Source organism: Erpetoichthys calabaricus, chromosome 13 (genome assembly GCF_900747795.2).
Source record: "Erpetoichthys calabaricus chromosome 13, fErpCal1.3, whole genome shotgun sequence".
In the NCBI taxonomy this organism is placed as follows: domain Eukaryota; kingdom Metazoa; phylum Chordata; class Cladistia; order Polypteriformes; family Polypteridae; genus Erpetoichthys; species Erpetoichthys calabaricus.
The window spans coordinates 5,316,960-5,332,240 of NC_041406.2; the positions used below are offsets into that span (position 1 = coordinate 5,316,960).

Genomic DNA, 15,281 nt, shown 5'->3' on the forward strand with positions numbered 1-15,281 from the left:
AGGAGTGTGTGCTCTTTGGTCTAAGAAGCATTCACACGTATACTTTTATACACTGCGCCAAACGGGTAACTGTGCCCATTCAGTATCATCAGAGTTCAACTATCGGTGGCGGAAGGCATATACCCCCCTAAGTGCTTGGAGTGTGCACCCCTTCAGTAGCACAAATGATGGACCTTAATGAGCGTGTGCATCTTGGAGTACAGAGTGTGCACACTTTTACTTTCATAAATGGAACCCAGAGAGTAACAGTGCCCACTCAGTATCATTAGAGTTTGACGACCGGGTTTCCCCTTGGTGTCCAAAGCATGCATCCCTAAACTTTCGTAAATGGCACCCTTCTAATGATGACACCCTATGTCACCCATTTGATTGACCGGCTCAGTTCTGATGGGCCCCATTTTCCTGTGTTCCAAAAATAATCAGCTATCACCAGGTACAGGCGCAAAAAATGGTCCTGTGGTAACTGCTTCACAATCACAGCAAATAAATGGAACTGAAAGGTAGAAAATAGAAAAATCACACGTCTGGAAGCCAATGCCCCAAAAGACAAAGCAGTTTGTTTAAATCATGGCAGACATCTTCACACCCAACCCTTGAGAAAGCAGGCCTAACAATTCAAAGAAAGCAGGTGACTTCACATCTTGGTGCACGTGTGCCCTCTTGTCATATGCCCGCCCAGCAAATGGGCACAATTTTTGAGAAAAGCATGAAGTGCGTCTTCACACGTGTGGAAATCCTATAATGTCGATGCGACCACCTGAATAGCCAGCAATGTCAAAAGATAAAGTAGGAACCATCAACAGAAACTGTGTAAAAACAGAAAGGAAAGCGGTCAGCTAACTTGCAATTTCCCAGCAACAGCTCTCTGCACCTTCTAACAGAGGGGGTCCTAAGGAGGAAAAATCCCCACTAGAATGAAAATGCATTTACTTTGTGATGTGACATGCAGGTGGACTATAAAAGGAGCAGAAGGGGCGGGGCTGGGTGAAGGGCATCTCTCTTGTAATGGGCGGGGCTTACAGGTGTTGCTGTTATACAATTGGAGGGAAGAAAGGAAAATATTACCACGTGGTACGGAGGTCGGTAATATTACATTTTACAGCGGCATGCAGAAAATCAGGATGACTTTCAGGGAGATTGAATACCGTATATACTCGCGTATAAGTCAGGTCTTGAAACCTGAAAAATCGATCATAAAATCAGACCCCGACTTGTACGCCCGTTCAAAAATGCGACACTTCTTGTCTCCTCCAATCTCGCACCAGTTTCTCAGACACATCGAATTTTGTTGCAGCAGCGCAGTTACCAATTTCTTTCTCCAGTTCAACGACTTTTAATTTTAAAATCAGCTTTATATTTTCTTCCGATCGAACGCTCCATCGTAGTTAAGGAATGTTCTTACGATAAAAGGTGTATGAGGGTGTGAGATACAAAAAAACACAAAACAGTGCAAGCGTTACTTCAGAATAGTTCGGGTATCACTGTGTGGTCACGTAGGCACAATAGAGACAGAGGGGTTAGAAGAACCCACTGTTACAGCGCATTGCCGCACCCACATAGAAATAAAAAGGCCGTGTGCTCCGTGGGTCCCCTCTCAGGTGGGCATTAGCATATCGTAATCTCTTGGACCAATAGCGTGAGTTTTCCACATTCGACATATACAACCGACATTATAAAATACCAGAGATTATACGGTAAAATCAAGTCCCGACTTATCTGCAGCAGAACTTAAATGTGAGTATATACGGTAATTAAACACAACACCGGAGAAACTTCATTTGGTCTAAACGAAAGGTAGAACTGGGTGTCATCTGCATACGAGAGAACATGAACATGATGTTTTCTAATGAGAGATCCCAGTGGAGTCATGTCAAGTGAAAACAGTAAAGGTCTCAGGACTGAGTGCTGCGGGACACCATATTGAACTTCTGTGTGTAATGATGGAGTCCTGTCAGCACATTTCTGTACATATTGGAATCGATTTGATAAATAAGAACTAAGCCAGGCGAGCACAGTGCCTGTGAGCCCAACGTCATTTTCTAGCCTGTGTGGTACTTTTGCACACCACTCTAACATAAAACCCCTGCACTTTGATTATAGCAATGTAAAAGTGAATGCCTTTATGCAGTTGTTTTGAGATTTCACATTATTATTTTGTCCTGCTGGTGGGTCCAAAACAATGGGGATGCATTTTAAAGGGTTAAGGGCTCCTTTATACTTCATGCTAAGAGCACAGACACACACGCATCCTGGCTGCCCCGTGTTCCCAGCATTCATTTGACTGAGCAGGTCCTTAGAAATTAATGTGACGCATGTGTGAGTTGCAGTACCAGCAAGAAGTCGGGGGGCGCAGTGCGATAAAGTCGGAATGTGACATCAGAGTCTCTGTTTACTATCGACGTGTGACAGAAAGCCGCTTTGATGATCCTACGGGATCGATGTGTGCACTTTGAGGTTTAATGAACGGTGAATCAAAATGGTGACATACAAATGCATTCATGGTGCTTTTATATTCAGGCGTCATATATTCCCCATCGTAATGACACGCTACATTTTAAAAGTCTCATGTACCATCTTTTGTGCCGTTTTTTTTTTTTTTTTTTTGCACCGGTCGACTTTAATGATAAAGTAAACCACGAGGCTAAAGTGGACATTTCGAGTTTAACACTAGAATTACCAGAGCCTACGAAAAAACTCGTAGATCTGGACCACCTTAAATCCATTCGCACCTCTCCGTCAGCGTCTTTTTTTTTTTTTGCACCTTCACAACAGTATCAGCATGTACGGCGCTGTATTTGAACCACAGAGAGAAATATTAAGGACACAATAAAAAGGGTTACTTTATGATTAAAGTGGAAATTTTGGCTTTAACACTAGAATTACCAGAGCCTACGAAAAAACTCGTAGATCCGGCCCACCTTAAATCCGTTCGCACTACTCCGTCAGCATCTTTTTTTTTTTTTTTTTGCACCTTCACAACAGTATCAGGATGTACGGCGCTGTGTTTGAACCACAGAGAGAAATATTAAGGACACAATGAAAAGGTTTACTTTGTAATTAAAGTGGAAATGTCGGCTTTAACACTAGAATTACCAGAGCCTATGAAAAAACTCGTAGATCCGGCCCACCTTAAATCCATTCGCACCTCTCCATCAGCGTCTTTTGTCCTGTAAATGTGCTGATTAAGACAAGCAGCAAGCAGCATGCTATTCCATCCTCCCACTGCCACAGAACGTGCACAAAGTTCTCCCAGCTTAGGCCTTGATTGATTATCTGGGAGTGAAGTGCTGGAGTTTTAGAGTGGAAATAATAGATCGTTATTTGGAACACATGCATTTCATGTGTGTTCTGTTTCTACAATTATCTGTTAAAACAGAACACGTTTGTCATATTTTTGTAGTAAATGACAAAATGTTGGCGTAAACTATTTAATGTGTGAAGCCTGAAGTCCAAAGATCAAATAAACACTTTCACAAAAGGTTCAAGGAGGATACTACAGCTTCCGTGGTGTAGCAGTAAGGTTTGCTGACTTGTAATCAAGAATCCCCGGTTCGATCCCGACTTCCTCCTGTATTTGCCGTTTTCAGTAGTGAGCTGCTCTTATTGTTAATATTATACAGTACACACATACATTTGGTTCGCGTCTGTAACAGCTGCTGTACATTAATAGGACTTGTGAAAGTTATCGTTTGTTTTCACTTTTATTCTCTCAGTCACGATCGCGATACATACTACCACCCTAAAGATCTGACCCTGTTAGTTTGTTAGTGAGTGGTGTTTTGAGGGAATGGAACTGGACATTCTCTGATCTGGAGGGATAAAAGCTGACACACAAACGCTGGTGAATCGGCCTTCTTCGTATCTCACCGTCACTTGATTTTTTTTTTTTATTCAGTTTTATTGAGTGTTCCTGCTCACGCAGAATTAGTATGCGCCTTATGGTCTATGATGTCAAAAAAAACAAACAAAAAAACAGAGACATAGGTATATATCCATCCATCCATCCATTTTCTAACCCGCTGAATCCGAACACAGGGTCACGGGGGTCTGCTGGAGCCAATCCCAGCCAACACAGGGCACAAGGCAGGAAACAATCCTGGGCAGGGTGCCAACCCACCACAGGACCATAGATATATATGGTATTTGGAATTATTCATTTTATGACCTGTATAGTACATTTTGGAAAACATTGTGGCGCGGATGCAACATTATTCATATTCATTTGCATAACATCGCGTGTTTTTTTTCCCCCGATCTTGCCAGTCCCCACATGTTGCTGTTTCTTTTGTACTCCAGGACATGCAGAGGAATAGTACAGAGAGGTCAGTTCAGCGCTATATGCAATCATCACATTCAAATGTTAACAGTTCACACACACGCAAGGACCCGTCTTTCCTACATTTATGACGTGTGTACCTGTTGCAATGCGCACACTTCTCTCTATGGTGTGGTTTCTATTACATTGAAAGGGCACCTGACGCTGACTCAGTTTACTTTCCTGGGGGAAAGTGGCTGTCTTGGAACAGAAGCTTGTCGATGTAGCATCCTCCTTTTCTTTTTCCATTGCCTTTTCTAGTAAGATGCGACGATGAAGTTCCTCTGCAAAGTGAGCCACGAACACTCCTCATTTCTCAGTGGCCTCTGCACATACCTTGCACAGTATATGTGCGTTAATCGCCGCCAGGTCAAGCGTGTTATAACACAAGCAACTGGCCACCTGCGTGTTCCTGCACGCACTGAATAAGCTCATGCCTTCTGGTGCACGATGTCGATGCAGCACGGAGAAAAAAAAAGAAAGAGACAAATAATAATAATAATTCTTTGCATTTATATAGTGCTTTTCTCACTACTCAAAGCGCTCAGCAATTGCAGGTTAAGGGCCTTGCTCAAGGGCCCAACAGAGCAGAGTCCCTATTGGCATTTACGGGATTCAAACCGGCAACCTTCCGATTGCCAATGCAGATCCCTAGCCTCAGAGCCACCACTCCGCCAATACTGTATATGGGACACTAAGTATACATTTATTGTACTTGTAAAAGTTATTTTTTTTTCAGTTTTATTCTCTGAATCACGATCACGCTGTACACACCCCCCCCCCCCCCCATATTCTGACTCTAAGTAACAGCGCCAGCATAAATTGACACCCGATTTGACGATATTCGTTTTCAAATAATATTGCATTAGTGCGATGATGTTTTCTGGTTGGTACTATTTAGGTCATAAAATGATTTCTTCAAAATGTCACATATATTGTCTCTTTCTTTCAGGTGTGTAATAGAAACCACAGCACAGAGAGAAGTGTGCGCATTGCAACAGGTACACACATCGTAAATGTAGAAAAGACGGGTCCTTGCGTGTGTGTGAACTGTTAACATTTGAATGTGATGATTGCATATGGTGCTGAACTGACCTCTCTGTACTATTGTTGCCTCTGCATGTCTTGGAGTACAAAAGAAACAGCAACATGTGGGGACTGGCAAGATCGGGGGAAGAAAAACACGCGGTGTTATGCGAATGAATATGAATAATATGAATAACTAGACAAAGAGCCCGTTTGGACAACGTAAGATGAAACGGGCACGAGTTTGTGTCAGCTTTACTCATTACTGTACAGGCTTGTACTGTTAGTTGATGAATTTTCCAGGCCTATAGTATAATATTGAATGATGAATGTTCCAGTACAATATGGAATAGTAATAAGTATAAGCACCACAAACCTGATATAGGTGTATTGAATAAATGCGTAATTGAATCAGAATGCGTAATTAGGCCTCAAGCTGTAGTCGAAATTGCCTTTCAGGCCTCTAGAGCTTTAATCGAAGTCGCCTTTCTCTTTGAATTTTTGCGGCTGTAAATCCGCCGCCTGCCGCGATGTTGGGGTTGGATGTCGGTCTCGTAAGGTTTTTCGGCCAGCTGCGCAGAAGGTGACTGCACATTCGACTTTGGACGGACGTGAGTGAGTGAGTGAGTGAGTGAGTGAGTGAGTGAGTGAGTGAGTGAGTGAGTGAGTGAGTGAGTGAGTGAGTGAGTGAGTGAGTGAGTGAGTGAGTGAGTGAGTGAGTGAGGAGGCAGGCGAATTATGTATTAAGATTTTGCATCCGTGCCACAATGTTTTCCAAAATGTACTATACAGGTCGTAAAATAAATAATTCCAAATATCATATATAACTATGTCTCTGGTTTTTTTTTTTGACATCATAGACCATAAGGCGCATGCTAATTCTGTGTGAGCAGGAACACTCAATAAAACTGAATAAAAAAAAAATCAAGTGATGGTGCGATACGAAGAAGGAAGGCTGATTCACCGGCGTTTGTGTGGCAGCTTTTATCCCTCCAGATTAGAGAATGTCCAGTTCCATTGCCTCAAAACACCACTCACATCTACAGTTACTCCCAGTTTCAAATAAAAACTAACAGCGTCAGATCTCTCGGGTGGTAGTACGTATTGCAATCGTGACTGAGAGAATAAAAGTGAAAACAAACGATAACTTTTACAAGTCCTATAAATGTACAGGGGCTGTTACAAACGCAAACCAAATGTATGTGTGTACTGTATAATATTAACAATAACAGCAGCTCACTACTGAAAACTATGAGACAGTCAGGATCGAACCGGGGACTCTTGATTACGAGTCAGCAAATCTTACCGCTACACCACGGAAACTGTTGTATTGTCCTTGAAGCTTTTGTGAAAGTGTTTATTTGATCTTTGGACTTCAGGCCTCACACATTCTATAGTTTATGCCAACATTTTGTTATTTACTACAAAAATATGAAAAACGTTTCTGTTTTATCAATGTGTTTACACAGATTACTGTAGAAACGGAACACACATGAAGTGCATGTGTTCCAAATAACGATCTATTATTTCCACTCTAAAACTCCAGCACTTAATTCACTCCCAGATAATCAATCAAGGCCTGAGCTGGAAGAACTTTGTGCATGTTATACAGCGATGGGAGGATGGAATAGCAGACTGCTTGCTGCTTGTCTTAATCGGCACATTCACAGGACAAAAGATGCTGATGGAGAGGTGCGAACGAATTTAAGGTGGGTCGGATCTGCTCTGGTAATTCTAGTGTTAAAGCCAAAATTTCCACTTTATTCATAAAGTAACCCTTTTCATTGTGTCCTTAACCCTTTAACCGCCAACTCCCTAAATATTCCCCAAGCCAGGCGAAATCTGAACAATTTTCGTTTTTTTACTTTTTTACATTTTGTTTACATTTTTTACATTTATTCAAGCAGTATTGACCACTAAATGTTGTGCAAGTTGCCAGTGTATACACGAAATCTATAAATGTAACCTGAATTCTCAGCTAAGCAAAACATCTTGATACCAAACCGTGCCCTTTTCAATGGTAGATACTGTCGAAACTGTAAGCGGCCCTTCCACGACAATAAACTTTCATCAACTGCAACTGACGGTCCTGGCATGTACGGCAACTGAAATGCTTCAAATAAATGATCAATCAAAGGACGTAGCTTGAACAAGTGGTCGCGGTTTGGATCTTTCTTATCTGGCTCGTTTCTGTTGTCATTCAAATGAAAGAATTTCAGCAGCAAAGAGAATCGGTTACGTGTCATGACAGCTGCAAAAATAGGTGTTGCATACATAGGATCTGTAGACCAGTACATCTCAATATCTGGTTTTCTGATTATTCCCATCAACATCAAAATCCCAATGAATTTTTTCATTTCGTTTTCATCAGTGTCAAACCAAGCACGAACACGGGAATGTGGAGGTAAATTGGGATTTTTCTCAATAAACTGTGCTGCATACAGATTTGTCTGATGAACAAAATGTCTGATCAAATCAGGTGACACAAACAGCTCATAAAACTGCTCAGCAGTGTAATTGTTTACATCAACAATAAAGCCACACGTTCCCTCAAACGAATGCAGAAAAGGTAGTTCACCACGGGCAGCAGCCCAGCTGAGATGCTGGGGATACACCCACTCAGCGCCGTCATCCGATGCGTCTTCATTTACAGTATCATGCAGCGCACATTGCTGCTCATCACTGTCGCTAAAATCTTCTTCAGAACTGCTACAATCATGATCAGAACTGTCCAAAATCGCCTGCAAAGCCTCACTTGAAGTCAGTTTACGTTTCGCCATATTCACAGCTGTTACATGCAAATCACGTCACATGACCGGCCAAAACAACCACAGACTTGTCGAAATACAACGTAGTAATAATACCCACGCCAAACCGTCAGTTATACTACGCGCCAGGCATTCATATAACCACAGGCAAATGTGCCGGATAATTCCGGCAGTATGGCGTTAGCAATAAAACAACGGTGCCGGATATATCCGGCAGAGGGCGGTTAAGGGGTTAATATTTCTCTCTGTGGTTCAAACACAGCGCCGTACATGCTGATACTGTTGTGAAGGTGCAAAAAAAAAAAAAGACGCTGATGGAGAGGTGCGAATGGATTTAAGGTGGGCCAGATCTACGAGTTTTTTCGTAGTCTCTGGTAATTCTAGTGTTAAACTCGAAATGTCCACTTTAGCCTCGTGGTTTACTTTATCATTAAAGTCGACCGTTGTAAACGACATTTTAAAACCGACCCAGTTGTTACTTGCTACAAGCTGCTGGGGCTTCCTCCTGATCTGACAACATCAATCGCCACGTTACAGAACATGTGACATTTATGATATTCCAGCTCTCTGCACATTTAGAATCCTTAGATTTATACTTGATATCACTTTCATGATGAAATGTATTGCAGTATGTATGTGACATTTTACAGATAAGTCGTTAACTTTATTTAAATAATCCATCCATTATCCAACCCACTATATCCTAACACAGGGTCACGGGGGTCTGCTGGAGCCAATCCCAGCCAGCACAGGGTGCAAGGCAGGAACAAACCCCAGGCAGGGCGTCAGGCCACTGCAGGGCACACACATGAGGGACAATTTAGGATCACCAATGCACCTAACCTGCATGTCTTTGGACTGTGGGAGGAAACGGAGCACCCGGAGGAAACCCACGCAGACACGGGGAGAACATGCAAACTCCACGCATAATTCTTTTTCTTTCTTTGCATTTATATAGCGCTTTTCTCACTACTCAAAGCGCTCAGCATTTGCAGGTTAAGGGCCTTGCTCAAGGGCCCAACAGAGCAGAGTCTCTATTAGCATTTACGGGATTCAAACTGGAAACCTTCCAATTGCCAGTGCAGATCCCTAGCGAACCCGGGTCTCCTTACTGTGAGCCACCACTGCACCACCGTACCGCATTTAAATAATGAATACTGATAATAATTACACAGGTTGTGTTGACAGTAGCGCTGCTGCCTCTCAGGGAGTCACATTCCTTATGTTCCCTGCCTGGAGTTTGCATATTTTCCTGGTGGGTGTCACAGTGGGCTCTGGGTTTCCTTCCAAAGATATGAAGGTTTGGGGACTTGGTGACGCTAAAATGATGCCAGTGTGTGTGTGTGTGTGCATATAATCACCTTGCAATGAGCTGATGCCCCGTTCAGGGATTTTTGTTTCTGTCTCGTGCCCGATGCTCGCTGGAATGGGCACATCACTGGATTGATGGGTGGAATCATTAAACATCCTCTTCAGAAATATTGTGGCAAGGTGTCCTCGGAATTTCATGGATGTTTCAGGCAATTCACAACACAGCGAAGTGGAACGTATTCTCACCGTGATGATATCTCGCACTGCCACCTGGTGGAATCTTCCAGATTTACGTGAAGTACGCACAAAACTATAAACACTACAACGCTTGCATGGCAGTAGCGTCCACTGGAGCACACATCGCATCACGTGAAGTATAAATCCAGCCTTAGAAACCAAATCATGCATTTTGCCATCAGGGTAGTGATGGGGGAAAATTCATAAGGAGCTTACCGTTATTGACGATCTGCCTGCCGTATTCCCCTGTTTCATCAGTGATTTTGAAAGTTTCCGTTGAGATACAATCTGTTGAGGAAATGAAGAGAAATGTAAGTTATTCCAAAGTTGAAAACGTCCTTCTTTTGAGCAGCATTTCCTAGTTTATTCATCTCTATTTCTGTTTCAACAGACTTTGTATTCGCCATCAAGGGGACACCAACATCGATCCATCACCCCGTCGTCTCTACAGTTTCTGGATTGCAATCAGCTCATACAGTCATATGAAAAAGTTTGGGAACCCCTCTTAATTCTTTGGATTTTTGTTTCTCATTGGCTGAGCTTTCAAAGTAGCAACTTCCTTTTAATATTTGACATGCCTTATGGACACAGTAGGATTTCAGCAGTGACATTAAGTTTATTGGATTAACAGAAAATATGCAATATGCATCATAGCAAAATTAGACAGGTGCATAAATGTGGGCACCCCAACAGAGATATGACATCAATACTTAGTTGAGCCTCCTTTTGGCCTCTAGACGCTGTCCTCCTATAGCTTCTGATGAGTGTCTGATTCTGGATGGAGGTATTGTTGACCATTCTTCATACAAAATCTCTCCAGTTCAGTTCAATTTGATGGACAGCCTGCTTCAAATCATCCCATAGATTTTTAATGATATTCAAGTCAGGGGACTGTGACGGCCATTCCAGAACATTGTACTTCTCCCTCTGCATGAATACCTTTGTAGATTTCCAACTGTGTTTTGGGTCATTGTCTTGTTGGAATATCCAACCACTGCGTAACTTCAACTTTGTGACTGATGCTTGAACATTATCCTGAAGAATTTGTTGATGTTGGGTTGAATTCATCCGACCCTCGACTTAAACAAGGGCCCCAGTCCCTGAACTAGCCACACAGCCCCACAGCATGATGGAACCTCCACCAAATTTGACAGTAGGCAGCAGGTATTTTTCTTGGAATGCTGTGTTCTTCTTCCGCTTTTTGTTCTGACCAGATAACTCCATTTGTGTCTCATCAGTCCAAAGCACTTTGTTCCAAAATGAATCTGGCTTGTCTAAATGAGCATTGGCATACAACAAGCGACTCTGTTTGTGGCGTGAGTGCAGAAAGGGCTTTTTTCTCATCACCCTGCCATACAGATGTTCTTTGTGCAGATTGCGCTGAATTGTAGAACGATGTCCAGATACACCATCTGCTGCAAGATGTTCTTGCAGGTCTTTGGAGGTGATCTGTGGGTTGTCTGTCACCATTCTCACAATCCTGTTCATATGCCACTCCTGGATTTGTCTTGGCCTGCCAGACCTGCTGGTTTAACAGCAACTGTGCCTGTGGACTTCCATTTCCTGATTCCATTCCTCACAGTTACAGAAACTGACAGTTTAAACCTCTGAGATGGCTTTTTGTAGCCTTCCCCTAAACCAGGAGACTCAACAATCTTTGTTTTCAGATCTTTGGAGAGTTGCTTTGAGGATCCCATGCTGTCACTCTTCAGAGGAGAGTCAAAGGGAAGGAAGCACAACTTGTAATTGACCACCTTAAATACCTTTATATCTCCTGATTGGACACACCTGTCTATGAAATTCAAGGCTTAACGAGCTCATCACACCAGTAATCAGCATTGAGCAGTGACAGGCATTCAAATCAGCACAATGACAAGGGGACCCACATTTGTTCACAGCCAGTTTTTCACATTTGATTTAATTTCATACAACTAAATACTGTGTCACTAAAAATCTTTGTTCGGAAAACACTGCAGTACTCAGATGTTCCTAGGAAAATAACAGACCACTGTTATCTTTATTGTTGAAAGGAGAGTCAATTATTATGCAGGCTGAGAGGGGGTCCCAAACGTTTTCATTTGACTGTATGTTGTAAGACGCTACGGGTTGCTGTTACAATACAATACAATACAATTTATTTTTATATAGCCCAAAATCACACAGGAAGTGCCGCAATGGGCTTTAACAGCCCCTGCCTCTTGACAGCCCCCCAGCCTTGACTCTCTCTAAGAAGACAAGGACAAACTCCCAAAAAAACCTAGTAGGGAAAAAATGGAAGAAACCTCAAGAAAGGGAGTTCAAAGAGAGACCCCTTTCCAGGTAGGTTGGGCGTGCAATGGGTGTCAAAAGAAGGGAGTCAATACAATACAATACAGTACACAGAACAGAACAAATCCTCAATATAAAATTAAAAATTTTTTAGAAGTACGGAGCAGAATTTAACAGTAGATGATATCACATAATAAGATTTAGATAATTTTAGACTCCTGGAGACCTCATCCATCAAGCTGCCTCCCCCATTTGGCCATTCCACAGCTGAAACAATGTTGGGCCAGCCAATCCGATGAAAGGACCCCTCTTTCCCATGATTCCTGTGATCCTCCATCAGAGATGACTTTTCCTTAGGCAGGCAAAACAACTTGGCAGGTGGGCCGTGGCACCAAGTGTCACAGTTGAGTACAGAGATGAGAAACAGAATAGGTGAGGGTTAGTATCCAATTCTAACTATCATGTTACTTATGTTTTAGTGCTAATGACTAACAACGGAGATGCAGTCTGTACAGTTAATCAGCAGCTCTAGTCAGGGTGTGCTAAACTGAACTTGTGAGGATTTGAAAGCTGAGACTGAAGGGGCATCTCTTATAGTAGCAGGCAGACAACTCCACAGTTTAGGGGCCCTGTAACTAAAAGCTCGACCTCCCACTGTTATTTTATTAATCCTTGGAACCATAAGCAGACCAGCATCTTGAGATCTTAATGTGCGCTCTGGTTTGTAAGTCATGATAAGTTCAGACAAGTAAGCCGGACCTCGGCCATTTAATGCTTTATATGTTAAAAGAAGGATTTTGAAATCTGCCCTAAACTTAACCAGGAGCCAGTGTAAGAATTTAAGAACTGGAGTTATGTGTCGTATTTTCTTGTTCTTGTAAAAAATTCTTGCAGCCGCATTTTGTATTAACTGGAGGCTGTATAAAGAACAGTTTGAACATCCAGTGAACACCGCATTGCAGTCGTCAATCCTACAAGAAATAAATGCAGGAATTAATTTCTCAGAATCCTGTTTATTTAGAAAGCACCTTAATTTCCTAACATTTGTTGCCCCTTTCAACCCAACAGGCAGACACAGGGTAAAATCATCAAGAAGGTTTTTATTTATTTTTCTTCAGGTTGTCATGCCCTGCAGCACCTCCACCACCATAAACAGGCAATACAATAATAATAAATACAATACAGTAAACGAACACAAATCTCTCCTCCACACCAGCCAGCAAACTCTGTCCTACTACCTCCCATCTCTGGCTCACTTGCTGAGTCTCCAACAGTTCTTTATGTAGCGTCTGACCCGGAAGTGCTTCGGTTCTTCCGTCCATGTGACTTTCCCGCTCTTCCGGGTCAGATGGAGAAGTTGAGTTTTCTGTCAGTCCAGAAATACTTTGGAAGTTCTGTCCCCTATGGCTATGGAAAAAGTACGAGACCCCAGGTCCCCTTGCAGCGTCTCCTGGCGGCACCCACGGTACCCAGCAGGGCTGTGAAGTCGAACTCCAGATCCCATGGTGCCTTGTGGGAATCCGGAGCACCACTATGCTGTAGGGAAATCACCATCTGGCATCTTAGGGGAGGCAGTGGCCCACAGTAGCTGTCATCCCCAATCCTTCTCCTCTTTTGGGCATCCCGGGCTGGGATGAGCAGCCAGCCGTCTGCCATAATGCTGATTCTGAGAAACAACCAGTCTGATAATATAGCGAGGGGCAGAGGCTGGGAATCGCTAACCAGAGTTACTGTATTTCAGCGGGTGAAGAAGAGCCGAACCAGGAGACAGACATTCAAAAAAGGCAAAGGTCAAAAGCCAGGAGATCTGCAACATGGTGGCCCATTGGAAAGTCGCACTGCTGAAAGATTGATCTTTGACGTCTCCTGACACTTCCCAGAGATGCTCGTCGATGTTTCATGTAGCCTCCTTAGCGTTACATTATTTTTCTTTTCTTTCAAAAAAACACGTAAAAAGCAATGCGGTTTTTTTGGCTTGAAAAGTAAAATTTTTAATTAAAACTCATCTTTCTACTTCAAAATGCACAAAACGCTAAAAGCTCAAAGTCAGAAGTGTAGCAAGTATAATAATAATACATCCATCCATCCATCCATTATCCAACATCGCTGAATCCGAACACAGGGTCACGGGGGTCTGCTGGAGCCAATCCCAGCCAACACAGGGCACAAGGCAGGAACTAATCCCGGGCAGGGTGCCAACCCACCACAGAATAATAATACAAATAATAATAATAACAATGATGAATAATAATAAAATGAAGAGCACCTATGGAAAATAAAATTAGTATATTCTTGTATTAGCATAAATAAATATAGAAAAACGTATAAGCATTAGCCTTAAGTGCAAATATTAATGCAAGTCAAGCCTGCTAAATGAATGGTTAAATAAAGGCACATGCCATATTTCTTTTTTAATTAAAGCTTAGCTCTAGCCACCAATATACAGTGCATCCGGAAAGTATTCACAGCACATCACTTTGTCCACATTTTGTTATGTTACAGCCTTATTCCAAAATGGATTAAATTCATTTTTTTCCTCAGAATTCTACACACAACATCCCATAATGACAACGTGAAAAAAGTTTACTTGAGGTTTTTGTAAATTTATTAAAACTAAAAAAACTGAGAAATCCCATGTCCATAAGTATTCACAGCCTTTGCTCAATACTTTGTCGATGCCCCTTTGGCACCAATTCCAGCCTCAAGTCTTTTTGAATATGATGCCACCAGCTTGGCACACCTATCCTTGGCCAGTTTCACCCATTCCTCTTTGCAGCACCTCTCAAGCTCCATCAGGTTGGATGGGAAGCGTCGGTGCACAGCCATTTTAAGATCTCTCCAGAGATGTTCAATCAGATTCAAGTCTGGGCTCTGGCTGGGCCACTCAAGGACATTCACAGAGTTGTCCTGAAGCCACTCCTTTGATATCTTGGCTGTGTGCTTAGGGTCGTTGTCCTGCTGAAAGATGAACCGTCGCCCCAGTCTGAGGTCAAGAGCGCTCTGGAGCAGGTTTTCATCCAGGATGTCTCTGTACATTGCTGCAGTCATCTTTCTCTTTATCCTGACTAGTCTCCCAGTTCCCCACAGCATGATGCTGCCACCACCATGCTTCACTGTAGGGATGGTATTGGCCTGGTGATGAGCGGTGCCTGGTTTCCTCCAAACGTGACGCCTGGCATTCACACCAAAGAGTTCAATCTTTGTCTCATCAGACCAGAGAATTTTCTTTCTCATGGTCTGAGAGTCCTTCAGGTGCCTTTTGGCAAACTCCAGGCGGGCTGCCATGTGCCTTTTACTAAGGAGTGGCTTCCGTCTGGCCACTCTACCATACAGGCCTGATTGGTGGATTGCTGCAG

At 42.8% G+C, this 15,281-nt stretch overlaps 1 protein-coding gene across 1 annotated transcript in view; it reads right to left on the reverse strand.

The window, feature by feature from the left end:
* LOC114663947 (copine-4) overlaps positions 1-15,281 on the reverse strand; it is a 391,714-nt gene that overhangs the window by 253,235 nt on the left and 123,198 nt on the right. Inside the window, exon 3 of the mRNA XM_028817904.2 lies at positions 9,874-9,945. Coding sequence (XP_028673737.1) covers positions 9,874-9,945 — 72 coding nt within the window. The remainder of the gene's footprint in view (positions 1-9,873; positions 9,946-15,281) is intronic.